At 41.1% G+C, this 14,677-nt stretch overlaps 1 protein-coding gene across 3 annotated transcripts in view; it reads left to right on the top strand.

Moving 5' to 3' along the window:
- Nucleotides 1-14,677, top strand: part of LOC133466420 (protein tweety homolog 2-like) — a 34,924-nt gene that overhangs the window by 12,927 nt on the left and 7,320 nt on the right. For all 3 annotated transcript variants that reach the window (XR_009784933.1, XM_061750117.1, XM_061750118.1), the window contains 6 exons: nucleotides 4,001-4,221; nucleotides 7,112-7,207; nucleotides 9,874-9,946; nucleotides 12,843-12,912; nucleotides 13,204-13,259; nucleotides 14,006-14,098. Coding sequence is in view for 2 of the 3 variants with exons in the window: in XM_061750117.1 (XP_061606101.1) it covers nucleotides 4,001-4,221; nucleotides 7,112-7,207; nucleotides 9,874-9,946; nucleotides 12,843-12,912; nucleotides 13,204-13,259; nucleotides 14,006-14,098 (609 nt within the window). In the remaining variant the exon portion in view is untranslated. The remainder of the gene's footprint in view (nucleotides 1-4,000; nucleotides 4,222-7,111; nucleotides 7,208-9,873; nucleotides 9,947-12,842; nucleotides 12,913-13,203; nucleotides 13,260-14,005; nucleotides 14,099-14,677) is intronic.

Consider the following 14,677-nt stretch of genomic DNA (forward strand, 5'->3'; position numbering starts at 1 on the left):
GTTCTTCGTGCGCTGTTCGTAACCTCGAAACGTAAACAGAAGACAGTGTTGTCTTATATTGAGAAGAACTATAGAGTCTTTAGATAGGTAGGTTGATGTCTTTTGTTTATCTTGTCCTCTTTTGCCACCTTTTTGTGCAAAACTATTCCAAAACTACTCCCTCCTCCCTTCTGCGCTCGCCTCACAGGGTCGGTGCAAAGCAAATAGCCCCAAAAGCGATGTAATCTCTCGCGAAGCGCGTGTGATGTCAGTGATTTATGCGGTTTGGCTCTGGCTGATAGCTCATCTCGACCTAAAATATGCACTCTCACACTCGGCGAGTTATCCTCATGTGTCACAGAGAAAGCAGATTACATTCCCAGGACTTTTTTTTTTATTTTATTTTTTTTTAAATTCTTATTTTGCTGTCGAAGGAGGCTTTTGATGGCTCCCGGGCCTCCTTTATGTCTGTCTTGCAGCACGCTACCATTACGAGCACTTAAGTGCAGCGGCAAAGTGGAGAACATATTAGAACGTATGCTTTCCATTTGCAACTGCAGTTCCACGTATATTCTTCCTCTCTGAAAGCGAAAGCTGTCTGTGGTTTCTCAGAATGAAACAATGTTTTGGACTTTTAGCGACACATCGCCTGTTCCTATTTCAGCGAGCATTTCAGCTGCTGTAAACTGTGTTTACGGTAAATTTCTTAACTCATAATATTTTTATCAATTGGGTGGGAATTTTTACATTCTATGACCACAGTAAAAATAAAAAAAAGTTTTAATCTTAATTTTTATGCGAATAAATTCACAGTATTAAGTATTAGGCTTTACACGATCATGATTTTTGGGGCCGATCACTGATCAGCGAGTTTAAAAAAACGATAACCGATCTCCGATCACAAGATGGAGGAATATGTCTATATAAATGACTAAGTGTACTTAATTGCTCAAAACATTATATTTACAATAAATAATGTATCTTTGTTCCTATATTTATGCCAGTGAGGTACAGTAACAGACAGAACAAATGAACGGCGGCATGTTTACGTACAACCGTCAGTGCTAGCAGTAGCTTGCTAGGCTACATAACGTTTTGTTGCCTGCTTGCGAGCCGTATCGTATTTAAAAGTAAGTGACCATACCTCAAGCAAGCCGTAAACGAACGTCCTCTCGTGTCCTGAGCACCGGTGACCACCAACACACGTTTTCCCCCATTTTGTTCTTACAAACACACGGCGCGATCCACTCTTGTTGTCGTCGCCACGGTAAGGAGTGTATCCGGTCGCATTTGAGTTGACAAGATAAAGGCCAAAGATCGTAAAAAAAAAAATGGGATGCGGTGGTATCGGAATACAAGATTTTATATCGGAATACAAGATTTTATTGCAGTAGTCTGACATAGTGCAATCGTGAAAGAGCAAATTTGTCTTGTAGTCTGATCCGGGCATTACGTGTCTCACACCGCTGACCTTTTTTTATTTATTTATTTATTATTATTTTATTTTTTTTAAATAAAACTTCATTGGCTGTCAGATATTTACAGTACTACGTCAAAAGACACGCGACAAGGTTAAAGTAATCTAGCTTTTGGATTCAAATATACTGTGCACGATGGCGATGCGGAGTCAATGTCTTTTGCGGAGCCTTTCAATGACGTCATTGATCGGATCGGCGAATTATGACATTAAATCCGCTCAGCATAAAATGCTAATTATCGGCCGATACCGATCAGGCCGATTAAAATTGCTGTAAAGTCTATTAAGTATATAAAATTAAGCAAATGAATGAAATATTACAAGACAAAAAGTAGAATTTTAAGAGAAAAAGTGTTGATATATGATGATGGAAAAACAGTAATATTAAGAGGAAAAAGGCAAAATATAACAAGAATTTAGTCATAATATTATAAGCACAATTGTGTTGGAATTTTGACATTTTAGGACCACACTAAAAAGAAAAGAAAAAACTTGGATGAAGAGAAAGTTAGATAAAAAAACAATTATATGAGAAGTCTTGAGTTTATTAAAAATGGTGCAATATTATGAAAGAAAAGTCCTATTACGAGGAAATTCTCTTATTAATGATATGAAACTAAAAACTAAACTATGGGAAATAGTTTATAAATAAACTATGTTATTCTCTGACTAAATATTATGAACAACATTGTGATATTGAGAGGAAATTCAAATGAAACCCCGTAGGTTTGAGTCGAGACGGCTCTGCAATCTGTCGTCAGGGAAGGTGGGACAGTTGCGATTAAGGAAATGCTGACCACCCACAGCAGAGAGCCGACGGAGTCCGTGTCTCGCAATCAGGCCGACTAGCGTTCAGATAAGATTGGAGACGCTTGGATGGCCGAGAGGGGAGGAGGTGACGCCGCGAGGGCTTTGGAGCAGTTTACTGGCACTCGCACGCTCTCCCGTCCCTCGGGAGGACTGATGGAGTGGATGGAGGATGGGCTGGTATCTTTTTTTTCCCCAACGTTCATCTCTCTCTCTCTCTCTCTCTCTATTACACAGTGGGCTCTCTCCAGCTAGAATGTAATCAACTTTTGGAAAAGTTTGATTGTCAAGGAGAGTGTTTATCTTCTTGGTGGTGTTTTTTTTTAACGGCGTGGGAACGAACAGTGGCGCACGGTGCGCTCGAGCGTGTTTTCCAAGGGTCTCGGGTGTGAGAGTACGAGAGATAAAGACATCGAGGAGTCTTGTAGATGAGAAAAACAACATCTGTTCAGATTTACTGGAGCTTTCTACGAAACAGAACACGACAAAGCTGCGTGTGTGTGTGTGTGTGTGTGTACAGACAAGTAACCTTAGTGCTCAACTGATACCGCACTTTTGGAATTTATTTGGCTTAAAGCGATCTTTATACACTCTACCCACATCATTTGGTCCACTTGTAGAATTTAATGATGATCCACACAAAACCTGGATCCAAAGATTATAATGCTTAGTTTTGTTCGATTCAAGTGGGGGTCAAGTTACATAGTAACCAATTTATTTTCAAATTTGAGAGACATGACGAGGAAGAAACTGTCAAATTTTTGCTTTCGTCTCCGACTGTATATTGTGTGGTGTACATGAGATGATCAACACAGCACACCACATGAGCGGCAGTATCTCGCCAAAGGGCATCCAGACTGTTGAGAAAATCTAAATGGCTATTGTTATGTTTCACGTCAAAATCACCGAGTCCGTGGCTCGGCGGATCTCTGTGTTGACCACACACGTAAGGATTTGCGATTGTCAACAGGTTAACCATTTACGATTGTCGGCCTCAACCGTTTTCCAAGCAGATCAAGGAGGGAAAACCACTCTTAACACACCCCACACCACAGGATAATCACACAAGATAATCTTTCAGAGAGAGAAAGTGAGCATTATTAAGTTGGTAAAATCGTATTTTTGTCTGCTGCTGTTCAGTCGCTATCAAAGACCCGTGCGGTATCAGGCCTCTCCCAGTATTGTTGTCTCCGTTCCCCGATAGTGTTGTATATCTGCATTAAACATCAAGAAGCATGGAAAAGTCCATGTGATTCTCCAGGGAGCACTCCTGTTATTTTTTTTTGTATTGTCTTTTATATTGTGAATCAATTCTTATTCTGTTTTGCCACCACCGAGGAAGTGATGAAATTGTTGCGAAAGAAAGAAAGAGGGAGCAATCATCCCAGTTTTTTGCAGATCTGGATAAAGGTGCACGTCTAGACTTTGTCAGCATTTTACCTTATTTTTACAGTGAATAATGTCTGAATTCCTATGTCTTTATAGGGCGTGGAACCATATAGTATTTGGTTCTTGAGTGACTTGCTCACTTACACAGTTTCAGAAATATGCAGATGACAAAAGATACATATGTCTGTCCCTCCATTCAGCCATTAAAAAGTCAATTTTCCAGTATAAGTTCCCTTTTAAGTAGAGGGCCACTATTTGGGGAACACTATGAAGGTGTCCGGTTTGGTTCTGATCCAAACTCTCATGTGGGTTATTTCTCACATTTTTTCATTCATGTTGTGGTTCTAGTCCTCAGGCTCTTTGGGAAACACGGAAAGGGGAGTCAAGCAGCACCTGGAGCGTCTGGACGAGATCTTTGCGGCGCGGCCCGACTACCTTCAGGCTCTGCGCTTCATGCAGCTGATGGTGAACAACATCATCCGGGAACTGACGGCCCTGCCAGACCTCAGCAGAGCCAACGTGGACCTGGCCGGCGCCGCGGACCAGACAGCCTTCATTGAGTATTACAGGTGTGTGCTAGCAGATTGGAGTTGATTTTTTTTCTTTTTTTTTTGGTACCAAAATGAAGCACTGTGCGCGGATAGTGTTTTATTTTGCAGCCGACTGTCTCCTACTTACCTAAATGCTGCTCCTCTAATTGAGTGCAATTCTTCTTCGACTTGAAAACCGACGGGGGAGATTTAAAAAAATGAATCAATAAATAAAAGAGGAGGCGGCAAAATATTTTCAATAAACATGAGGAAAAACTCAAAGCCAATCAACTGTAAATGAGCACAAATGCATATGAAATTCCGTGATAATTTAGGGAGGGAATTTATGAGATGACTCCAGATGTTTTTATTTTTATTTATTACTGCACGTTTTACATACACTTAATTGCAGAGATTGTATCTGCAACAGTTATTTATCACATAGATATTTGCAGGGTACCACAGTGGTGGTTAGCATTAGCACATCTTCCTCACAGTGTGCATTTTTTTAGAACTGGTCGCCGGCCAATGGCAGTGCGCATATACTGTAGACCGCAGGTGCCAAACTCAAGGCCCGTGGGACCAGAACCAGTCCGCCACATCATTTTATGTGGCCCGTGAAATCAAATCATGTGTGTCTACTTCCATAATACTTGCTCAAATCTGTACCAAAATTTCCCATTGTAATATGTAATAATAACGTTGAAATATTGCATTTTCTTTTTTTGTTTTGTTACCAAACCCTTTTTATGGTAACTTGAACAGTATTTGAACAAATTATTATCCTTGACTTGTGATTTCAAAACTAGTTATCCATCAGTTTGTTGTGTGTATATATATTAATGTGATGAGGCGATGAAAGAGTTATACAATTTCACAGACATAAAGGCCTGAGGGAGACCGTAACCACAATGTGGCCCGCGAGAAAAATGAGTTAGACACCCCTGCTCTGGAAAAAACAACCATTCACATCAACTGTGCTGACACGCAGTGTTTTCAGATAGCGTTTAAACAAAACACTCGTGAGTGTCAAGTGTAACCACTGACGTGGGCGGTTTGCAAAGGTGATTAGCATGTGTAAACACGGCAAAACAGTGGCTTCGCTTTGATAGAAAGACAAGATGGCAAACATTTACGGCAGAGTGTGAATTCAATTCTCGAGGGATTACCATGAAGCTCATACATTTTTTATTTCTTGTAAAAATGGTGGCTCAGGGTCGCCTAGTGATTAGCAGATTTGCCTTGCAGTTCTGAGGTTCAGGGTTCAAATCTCGGCTCCAGTCTTCCTGTGTGAAGTTTGCATTTCCTCCCTATGCTTGCGTGGGTTTTATTCCAGGTTTTCCGGCCACATTCCAAAATCATGCATGCCAGCTTCTTTGTGCAGAAATATGTTGGCGCGATGGCGGAAAGACGGGAGGAAAGAGTCTCTAAAAGACAGGGAACTTCCAAAGTTTGGGATCATTTAACACTTATAAAAAGAAAGATAAAGTGCAATCATCAACATAGAAGGTAACGATTTCACGTTAGCTAATTTAACATAGCTTCACATCACTAGTTAGAAGTTATTGAAAGAAAACAAACGCGTAATAAGCACATTCATTCATGAGCTGCCGATAGCCGCAACTCAAGTCAAGTTACTCAATACTCAACAGTTTACAGCCAGCCTACGATACGCTCTGATTCGCTGACGCTCACGTCACTCACCAGGACAGGCCTTTTAAAGCCATACACACTCAGAGTCACAGATACTACAGTAGAACGTGAGGATGGCGACAATATTTGATTCATGCAGCCCTAGATGGGTTATAGTGAGTGTAATTGTTACTTTTTTTTTTTAAACACAAAAATGACAAAGGTATTGGGACACTGCTGCTTTTTGCTTTTGTCATGTCACTTCCTGTTTAGATTTTTCTTCTCTCATACAGTACAGTGTGTAATGTATGATGGTCCAGCTATTGGAATAAACGGCCCTGCAAAAATCCAAATAAAAATCAAAATGTGCACCCATAGCTGCCAGCTTTAAAAACTCTGTGTTTTGTGCTACTTTAACGCACATTTCCCTCCGATGAATGGGACTTTACCACTAGTTTTATAATAGCAAATAGTTCTCATTCCTTGCAGCCACTGACCCGATGTCACACCGCCATTAATTTGGCTCATGTGTCCACTCAGCGTGTTATTTCTTACCAAATAATCGTCTTCTTCTTGTGGACTCCACTCGGCGTATCCTGGCATCCGTTTTCCTCGGCGCTGTTATTGGATTTCATGTGGCCGGCCCGGCTGAGCTACGAGCCAGCCCGTGGCCGTACTTTATTGATGAGCGGCCAGTGTTACAGCCGACGCGCTGTTATTTGATTCACTCTCCCTCCTTTTTATCGCCTCTTCTGTTGCTGAAGTCATCGCCGGAACCGGTATACCGCTAAGTGGTTCTTTATGCAGATGAAGTATATACACTGAATTTTTTTCCATGTGTTGGGGCCTCAGGATGCTCTCATATACCCTCCAGTGACCTTAATGTGGAGATTTACTACAGCGGATACACAGCAGCGAGTGTGTGTCGACTCTGTATCTTGTAAATTGTAAGGAATCAATATTTCTTTTTTTGTTGTTGCTCTCGTTAGATTTACGCTGCGAGTGGAGTTGGTTGGAGGACACGCACACACATTCTCACACATGCACTTACAGTCCAGCCCGACATGCCCCGCGAAGGACATTTTCAGCGCTTGAAAATTTAATGTCTATGGATTTGTGCTGTTGAATTATTGAGCCCAAAGGCTGCAAATTACAACAGCAGGCAGATGGGGCTATAATAAGGAGGCAAGAAATCTGATGTATCTGACACTGATCTCAGGGCATAAAACACACATTTAAGCAGCACTTGCAGAGTTTTGTCGCGCTCGGGAAGTGACAAGTGTCTCGTGTCTTGTAGGTGGCTCACCTACCTGCTCCTGCTGATCCTGGATCTGCTCATATGTCTGGCCGTGTGCTTGGGGATGGCCAAGCAGTCTCGATGGCTGCTCATCATGTGAGTTTGAATCTTTTGGGGGGTTTTTTGTTGTTGTTTTTGCCTTTGCGTAGTCATCTCAGATGAGTTGGCTGCAGACACTGTGGCGCCATATGATCAAGCCATTAACGGGAACAAAGATATTCTATTATCAAATATCATTTGCATCTCCATCGATATCCTCACTGACTTAAAGTCAATCCAATTTGGCTTTGATTAGTATCAAACAAAATGAATAAATAAAAAATACATGAATTATATTAAAGCAGTCCTCTTGCAAATACCCGCCGATTGCCCTGACATCAAAGTCATTTGATTGGACGCTTACGATCGTAGCTCATCGGATGAAGCGATTGGGTGTGACGCCTACTGCGTTACGTGTTTTTGTGATTCCTCATCTCTTGTAATGTGAATAGAAGTACATATTTTATCATTTTGTTTTACCTTTATTGTGAATTTTATTTTGATTTGGTTTATTTTTTACCCAAAAAATATTTCTGTTCTATTTACTTAATTATTATTATTATGTTATTTTATTGTATTGGTCATATTTATTTGTCTATATTTATTATTATTATGATTATTATTATTGCTGTTTAAGTTTAATGTTATTTTTCATTTTTGGAATTTTGCATTGAATTTGTTTTATTTTATTGTAATTTTTCATGAATTTTTACTTTTACCATTTTAATTAAATTTAAAAAATATTTTTGTTGTAAATTCGTTATTTTTGAAATTAATTAATTAATTAATTAATTTTATGTATTAATTAATTGAGGACTATAATGGTGGTTAATACATTACAGCATATCAATGTAATCCCCGGATACGATGCAAAGTAGCCCCCTGGTGATGTCGAGCACTATGATGTCACTTCCTCGTTGTGCAATATTTAGGGAAGCGCTAAGCGTTTTTGGCCTTCTTTTCCTCGTGTAACTCGCTTATGCATTCAGACAATGCTTAAAGGAAAACAGCATGACAGCGATGATGGATTACCGGGCACGCGGACCAGACTTCCTATCACATTTGGCCAATTTAGCGCTGCCCACACGTTGGGCGCAAGTAGATGACATACCGCTTCCTCATCCTCCTCCTCCTCATCATCATCATCAGCCCAAGCTGATGCTGCTTGCTAATGCCTATTGATCGGGCCCGGGGCCGGATGAGCATGCGGCTCCCTTATCTAATTATTAAGTGCTTTCAGACTTCTATATTGCTGCTTTTTCAAGGAGGTCTGAGGAGTCAGCTGAGAAGCGAAGCCTGCTGCTGCTATTGCTGCCTTTATGGATCCATTAAAAGGGCAGTTCACTTGTCTGTAACGAGCTTAATGAACGGCCTGAAAAGTTGGCTGATGACAGTTAACGCACGAGGTGTGATGCGGTTTATGGCCCGTGTGACAGCCATTTCCAACCAGGAGGGTGTTTGTTATGACTTTCTGTATATCGACGTGTCCCGACTTTTTTTTTTTCTTTTACATTTGAACTTTTTCATGGCACACACTGTGGATACACGGGTCAATTATGTAGCTTCTGCCATCTAACGGAAGAGCATTTAATTGTGGGACCTGTCACTTTACGTCGCTGGTATAGATGGATAGATGACCAAAGCTACATTATTTCTTGTAAAAACATAATTTTTGGCCCTATTAAGTGAGAGTGGATCATTTTCCACGGTACACCTGATGTCCTATAATGGCAACTTTGAGATTTGGTCCCTATACTAGGTCTGTCAGACAAGTTCCAGGACTGCTTTCCCGAAAGATACATTTCAAATCCGAACTACAAGTTTTCCCCTTTCCCCCCCTGAAGTCTCACACACTTGCCCACTCCTCTCCGCCACACCTTTGTGCACCCCTTGGAAAGATCCTTCCGCGATCCTCCACAGTTCTGTTGTCACAGCCATCTTGATGTCCTTCCAGCTTGTGAATGATTTGGGGGGGGGGGGGGGGGGGTGGGATGGGAACAAACCAACACAGAACCAGGCCAGGTGAGTAGTGAGTATTATCTTCTCAGCCAGGAAGTGTCAGATGCTCAGGGCACTGTGAGTAGCGGCGTTGTCATGGTGAAGCAGGCAGCAGTTTCCCTGCCACAAATCTTGCTTTTTCTCACGCTGGTTGTCACCAGTCCTGGAACTTCTCTGACACACCTTGTATTTCAGGACATTTCTGACTGTGCCAGCGACTATTTAAAAAAAAAAAAAAAGCGACTAACAACTTTAATTCTCGCAAAATTACAGACCATATTAATGGACTTATAGTCACTGTTGTGCGCTTGAAAAGAAAACGAGCCTGGCGGAAGGCAATCGCAAAGTTATTTAAACGTTGCAAAAGCGAAGCTATGATTACATGTTGGAAACTTTTGACCCGAGACATTTGCTTCAGATTTATGTGATGGGTCACGATCATATCAGAGTGGAGACGGGTAAGGAGGCGTAATCGGTTAATTACATTTGTTATATCGGCATGCCAGTCCCCATTTCAAGGTATGTACTATTTTAAAATGATAAGAGGAGATATTTGATTGCAAATTATTTTGTGGAACGGTTGACTTCATGTAAGTTTTGTTCCAATTGTTGTGCGAATGCTGCAAACGATCAATCGCTTGAAGTGCAGAACCTCCGCAGCAAAGATGGACTGCCCGTGCTCGTCGCTTACTCGTCGTCTTTGTGTGTAAATATTCCCCGCACAGGATCATGGCCTTTGTGCTGCTGTCTGTGATCTTGAGCTGGGCCTCACTGGGAGCCATCTTAGCTACAGCTGTGGTGAGTTTTCTTTTGTCTTCTCTCTTCATTTATTTAGGTTTCGTTCACTCGATCAGTCACGTCGTAAAGCTGATTATAAACTCAGCAGCCTTTCGGCATAATCACAGTTGTAAACAACACTCCCTAGCGTTAATTACACCTCCGAAATCTGTCTTTGTTGTGTGCTTTAGTTGCACCATAAATCCTCCTCGTTGTCTACTGCTGAGTGTACAGTATTCAGCACATTCAGGCTTAACGTGGTAATGGAGACAGCGCATTTGGGGCACAGTCAGGGGTACAATGAGTAACACCCCCCCCCCCCCCCCCCCCCCTTAACCACCACCCCTGGTTTACTTCTGGTATCCCCTCTCTTGCCTGATTCTACTGGAGGCATCGCGGAATCTGTGGATTATCCCGCAGGATTAGACATCTGGACAGATGCAGCGAAGCGGCGAATTAAGCTCACGGTGGCGACTGAACCTGCAACGTAGCGGAGACATCCGCTGTCATTGAATCCATCACATTGCCGTACGTGACAAACATCTTGGAGCTTATTTGTGCAGTTCTGCTGCTCTTATTAAAGTCCCAAAATAGCTCTTTATTTGTACATTTCATACTACTGGACCGTACATTTGGAATAATTGAGTTCGGCTTGACATAATCAGATTTCATAGTTCTTCAAATGATGGCATCCGCTCCAACAGACACCGGACCACAACTAATTGTCCACTTGAACGAATAATGTCGATTAGAATATGGCTATGTGGATGTACTTATCTTTTAATATGGCTGTGTCACGGTACACACCATTAACACAACATGACTGCTGTAAAGCAAAAGTCTGATGAAATACTGTATTATTCACATATTATAATTAGTATATTACCGTACTTCCGTTTATAGTGGCTGTGGTCCATTTATTTACTCAACTTTAGATGGGAGGATGTCTTTATTACACACTCATTTTTGTACTACTATCAAACAATGTTACTTCTACATTACAATGCAAACTTGAGTATAAAACGGAATGCAAAGGATGATTACGGAGAAATGCAGAGAAATGACAAGAACATTAATGCACACAACATTGTGGAGCGACCGTATCGGACTCGAACCATCTTTGCTCGTTCTCCCCGTCCGTGCTTGCGTGGGTTTTCACCGGGTACTCTGACTACCTCCCGCATTGCAAAAACATGCATGTTAGTTTCACTGAAGACAATGAATACTCGATCGTTTACTGTACATGTGCCCTGCGATTGACTGCCGACTGGTCCCAAAGTCAACTGGGATAGGCTCCAACTCTAATGAGGATATTATAGAAAATGGATGGGTGGAAATGAGAGTGAAAATAATTAGCATCTTACTCCCAATAGGAGGAGTAGTCTCTTCATTAGAGTGAATAAACGTCGCCATATGTTCCACTATATGAGGACATGCTGTATTTCCTCTCTGCATAGAAGCGGCTTACTGAAGGTGAAAAGGGGAAATGATGATGGTATTGATCCTACAAATTTCTCATAGATGCATGCTTATTTAATGAGAACCGGCATCGTCAACATGCCTAACGAGATGCAGATGAAGGCTAACATGCAGCACCCCGTGCTGACATGACATCCATTTCATGTAATTCCAGCGTGGTCTCGGCTCAAAATGATCTTACGGATGGATGCTAACCGTTGATCCATTAAAAGAGAGGAACTGTAGGTTGCGGGCTACGTTTTGTGTCTTGTATTCGCTTTGTTCACAGGAGCACAAAGTGCAGCGTTGCTATCGATTGCTCGTCTGTCTCTTTGTGAAGTGCTGTCAGTCTCGCTGTGCGATGAAATTCTGATGAGAGCATCTTTAATGGGCTCTGCTGTGTGAAAAGAGGGAGATCATGGTAGCAACTAGAAGCGTGTCATCACTGATTATTCCTGCCTCCAGCATTTCGGAGTGGAATACCATGCTCTAAATCAATGGGATTCTTGTTTGAACATAAAAATAATGCCTCACGGCCATCAGCAATTGCCCAAAATGTCTATGAATTAAGATGTCAAGCACAAACAACCCCTGATTGATTAGAAATTGATTGAGAGGGGGTTTGTACATACAGGGTTTTTTCGGTTTATGACCAAAGTTTCATTCCTACCGTATTAGTGCGTAAGTTGGAACACGCTTATAGTCTTATCACGAACCTAGTCTTAACACAGTAGCAAAGTCATAATTAACAGTAAATAATTGTATGAAAAAAAACTTCCAGGCCATGAATCTAAAACAATCAAATGAAAAACCGTAAATAGGTTGATCACTGAACATACCTTCTTGTGCCGTGTGACTATATACTTAAGCCGTTGTGCACATTTATGTATTGTCTGCCATTTGTAACTTCGAATGTCGGGACCTGAGGACCCCCTATATCTATCTAGTATAGAGCCTTGTGAAACAAATCTTTCACTGAAACCCCTGGGAATTTGGACATTTATGTACGTAGTGTATAATGTAAAAATCTGTGGACCTAGTATCGAGACTTGTGGAACACCACCGATATGTATCTCGTCTTAAAAGGGAGTTCCATTCCCAGTCTATCAGTAACCTATGCGAGCGCAGAAGTAAAATAATTTACAGTAAATATTTGTGTGAAAAACACTTCTTGGCCATAAATATGAAGCCATCAAATGTAAACCGGTTTGTACGGTGGTAACTGAGCAGGCATTCTTGTGCTACATGACAAAATATTCCTACATTGCATTACCATAACATCAAAATTTCAAACATCGAAAACCAAGAACCCGCTGTCTAAGATTTTTGTGTTTCTGCGCAGGGATCAGCATTTCTTCCTGGGTTGTATGAAGAATTATTAAAAAAAATAAATAAAGATGTAGGCAAAACAGTTGTGCATCAGTGTGTTGACAGGCCTTTGCAATGTGTTGTCACGCAGGGCACCAGCGACTTCTGCGTGTCTCCCGACAAGTTCATTGTGAACCAAACCAAAGATTTCCTCAGTGCAGGTAATTCATTGAAAGCGTGACATGTGGGTGGCATTGCAGATACAACTCTGGAGGAAAAAATAAATAAATTCTCACGGATTTTGCTCTTTATAGGTATACGTTTGAGTCAGATGAACATTTTCGTTTGATTCTATAAACAACTGAACGTGTAACTCCCAAATTCCAAGTACAGATATTGCCATTTAGATAATTTTTTTGCAGAAAATTAAAAGCGGTCCAGTTTTTTTTTTTGTTTGGTCTCTTAATTTTCTGGATCATTCAAAATAAACGTCTGTCTTTCTCACCCGGCAGATGTTGCTCACTATTATTTGTTCTGCAGTCCGAATCTACCCAACCCCTTCCAACAGGTACAGAATCCCACCCACATTGATATGTCAACAAAGACGAGCTTTGTCTGAACCTTGTCAACTGCATCTAGAAATGTGCGACATCAAACATCGAATTTGTTCAAACGACACGTGTCTTTTACCCCCGCTGCTCAATAGCCTTAGGGCAGTCTCACAAGCAACATTGTTGATTTATTCATAGCTTGCATAATGACGGCTGCTGTACACAACAACAACAACATACTGAGAGCGTAATTGGGATGCTTGATATGCAGATTCATTTAAAAGGGGTCTTCATAAATAAACACAGTTTACACACACACACAAAACCTGGGAATTTCCCTCTGTTTTCTGTAGCACTCTCAGCAAAGGTTAGCTGGGATAGAGTCCAGGTCACCTTAATCTAATGAGGTCAAGCGCTACAGAAGATACATTGATGGATGTTAATTGAATAACTCTCTGGCAACAAACACCCTGTAATAGTGTATATGCTGTTGTCACTTTTATTAACAACACATAATCTTCACGACCTTTACATCCATGACTAATTATTTAACCCCACGCGCTCATGGTATCCATTTAGGGATTAAGTGAGATTTGTTAAGGGGGTAAAGATAATCTAGTCTTCTGATCAACTCTATTGTTTGGGTGGCGGTTCTATTAGGAGGCGGAGCAAAAATTAAGCGCATTATTTAGATTTACTTAAGGACAAATTGCTTGTCGACACGGCGCTTCCTTATCAACATGATCCTCTTTTGTATACACAGTCTCTGACGATCTGCCAGCGCTCGCTGACCACAATGCAGATTCAGGTCCAGGGTTTGCTGCAGTTCTCTGTGCCCATCTTCCCCACCGCTGAGGTACATCAAAAACAAGACTTAAGGGCCTGATTTATTAAGATCGCGAACAGCGGGCACTGAATTGTGTCTTCACTCAAACAGATTGGCAACAGCTGTAAAACGAAAAAAGTGTTTTCTATAACTTTGATGGTTTTTACCATTGAAAGTTTGGAATAGCACTACAAGCGCAAAATGGAGTCAGAAGTGATGGAATAGGAAGTGTTAGTGGAACAGGCAAACAAACATTACTGAGTTACAGAAAAATAAATAAACTGCGCTGATAATTTTGGGAAAGCCAACAACCGCATACATGTTAGTTGGAAGCAGTGAGTGTTATCTAGTGATATGGCATGACTCCTTCTTGTGTCAGCCCTTAGATCATTGAGAAGCTCCAAATTTGCATTGTTGAATAGATGATATGTCTCAATCATTTTTGTTTCTGGCATTCCAAAAATGCTTAAACGAACAGAAATTATTCTTCTCATTTTGGAATAACTGCAGTCATCATTTACACACAGCTCTTCTAGTTTTACAGGTGGCTTTCAGACTTAGCATTTCATGACACAAAATCAGCCACTGCAATTCATCTCTGATAATTTA

The sequence above is a fragment of the Phyllopteryx taeniolatus genome, chromosome 16, assembly GCF_024500385.1.
Source record: "Phyllopteryx taeniolatus isolate TA_2022b chromosome 16, UOR_Ptae_1.2, whole genome shotgun sequence".
In the NCBI taxonomy this organism is placed as follows: Eukaryota; Metazoa; Chordata; class Actinopteri; order Syngnathiformes; family Syngnathidae; genus Phyllopteryx; species Phyllopteryx taeniolatus.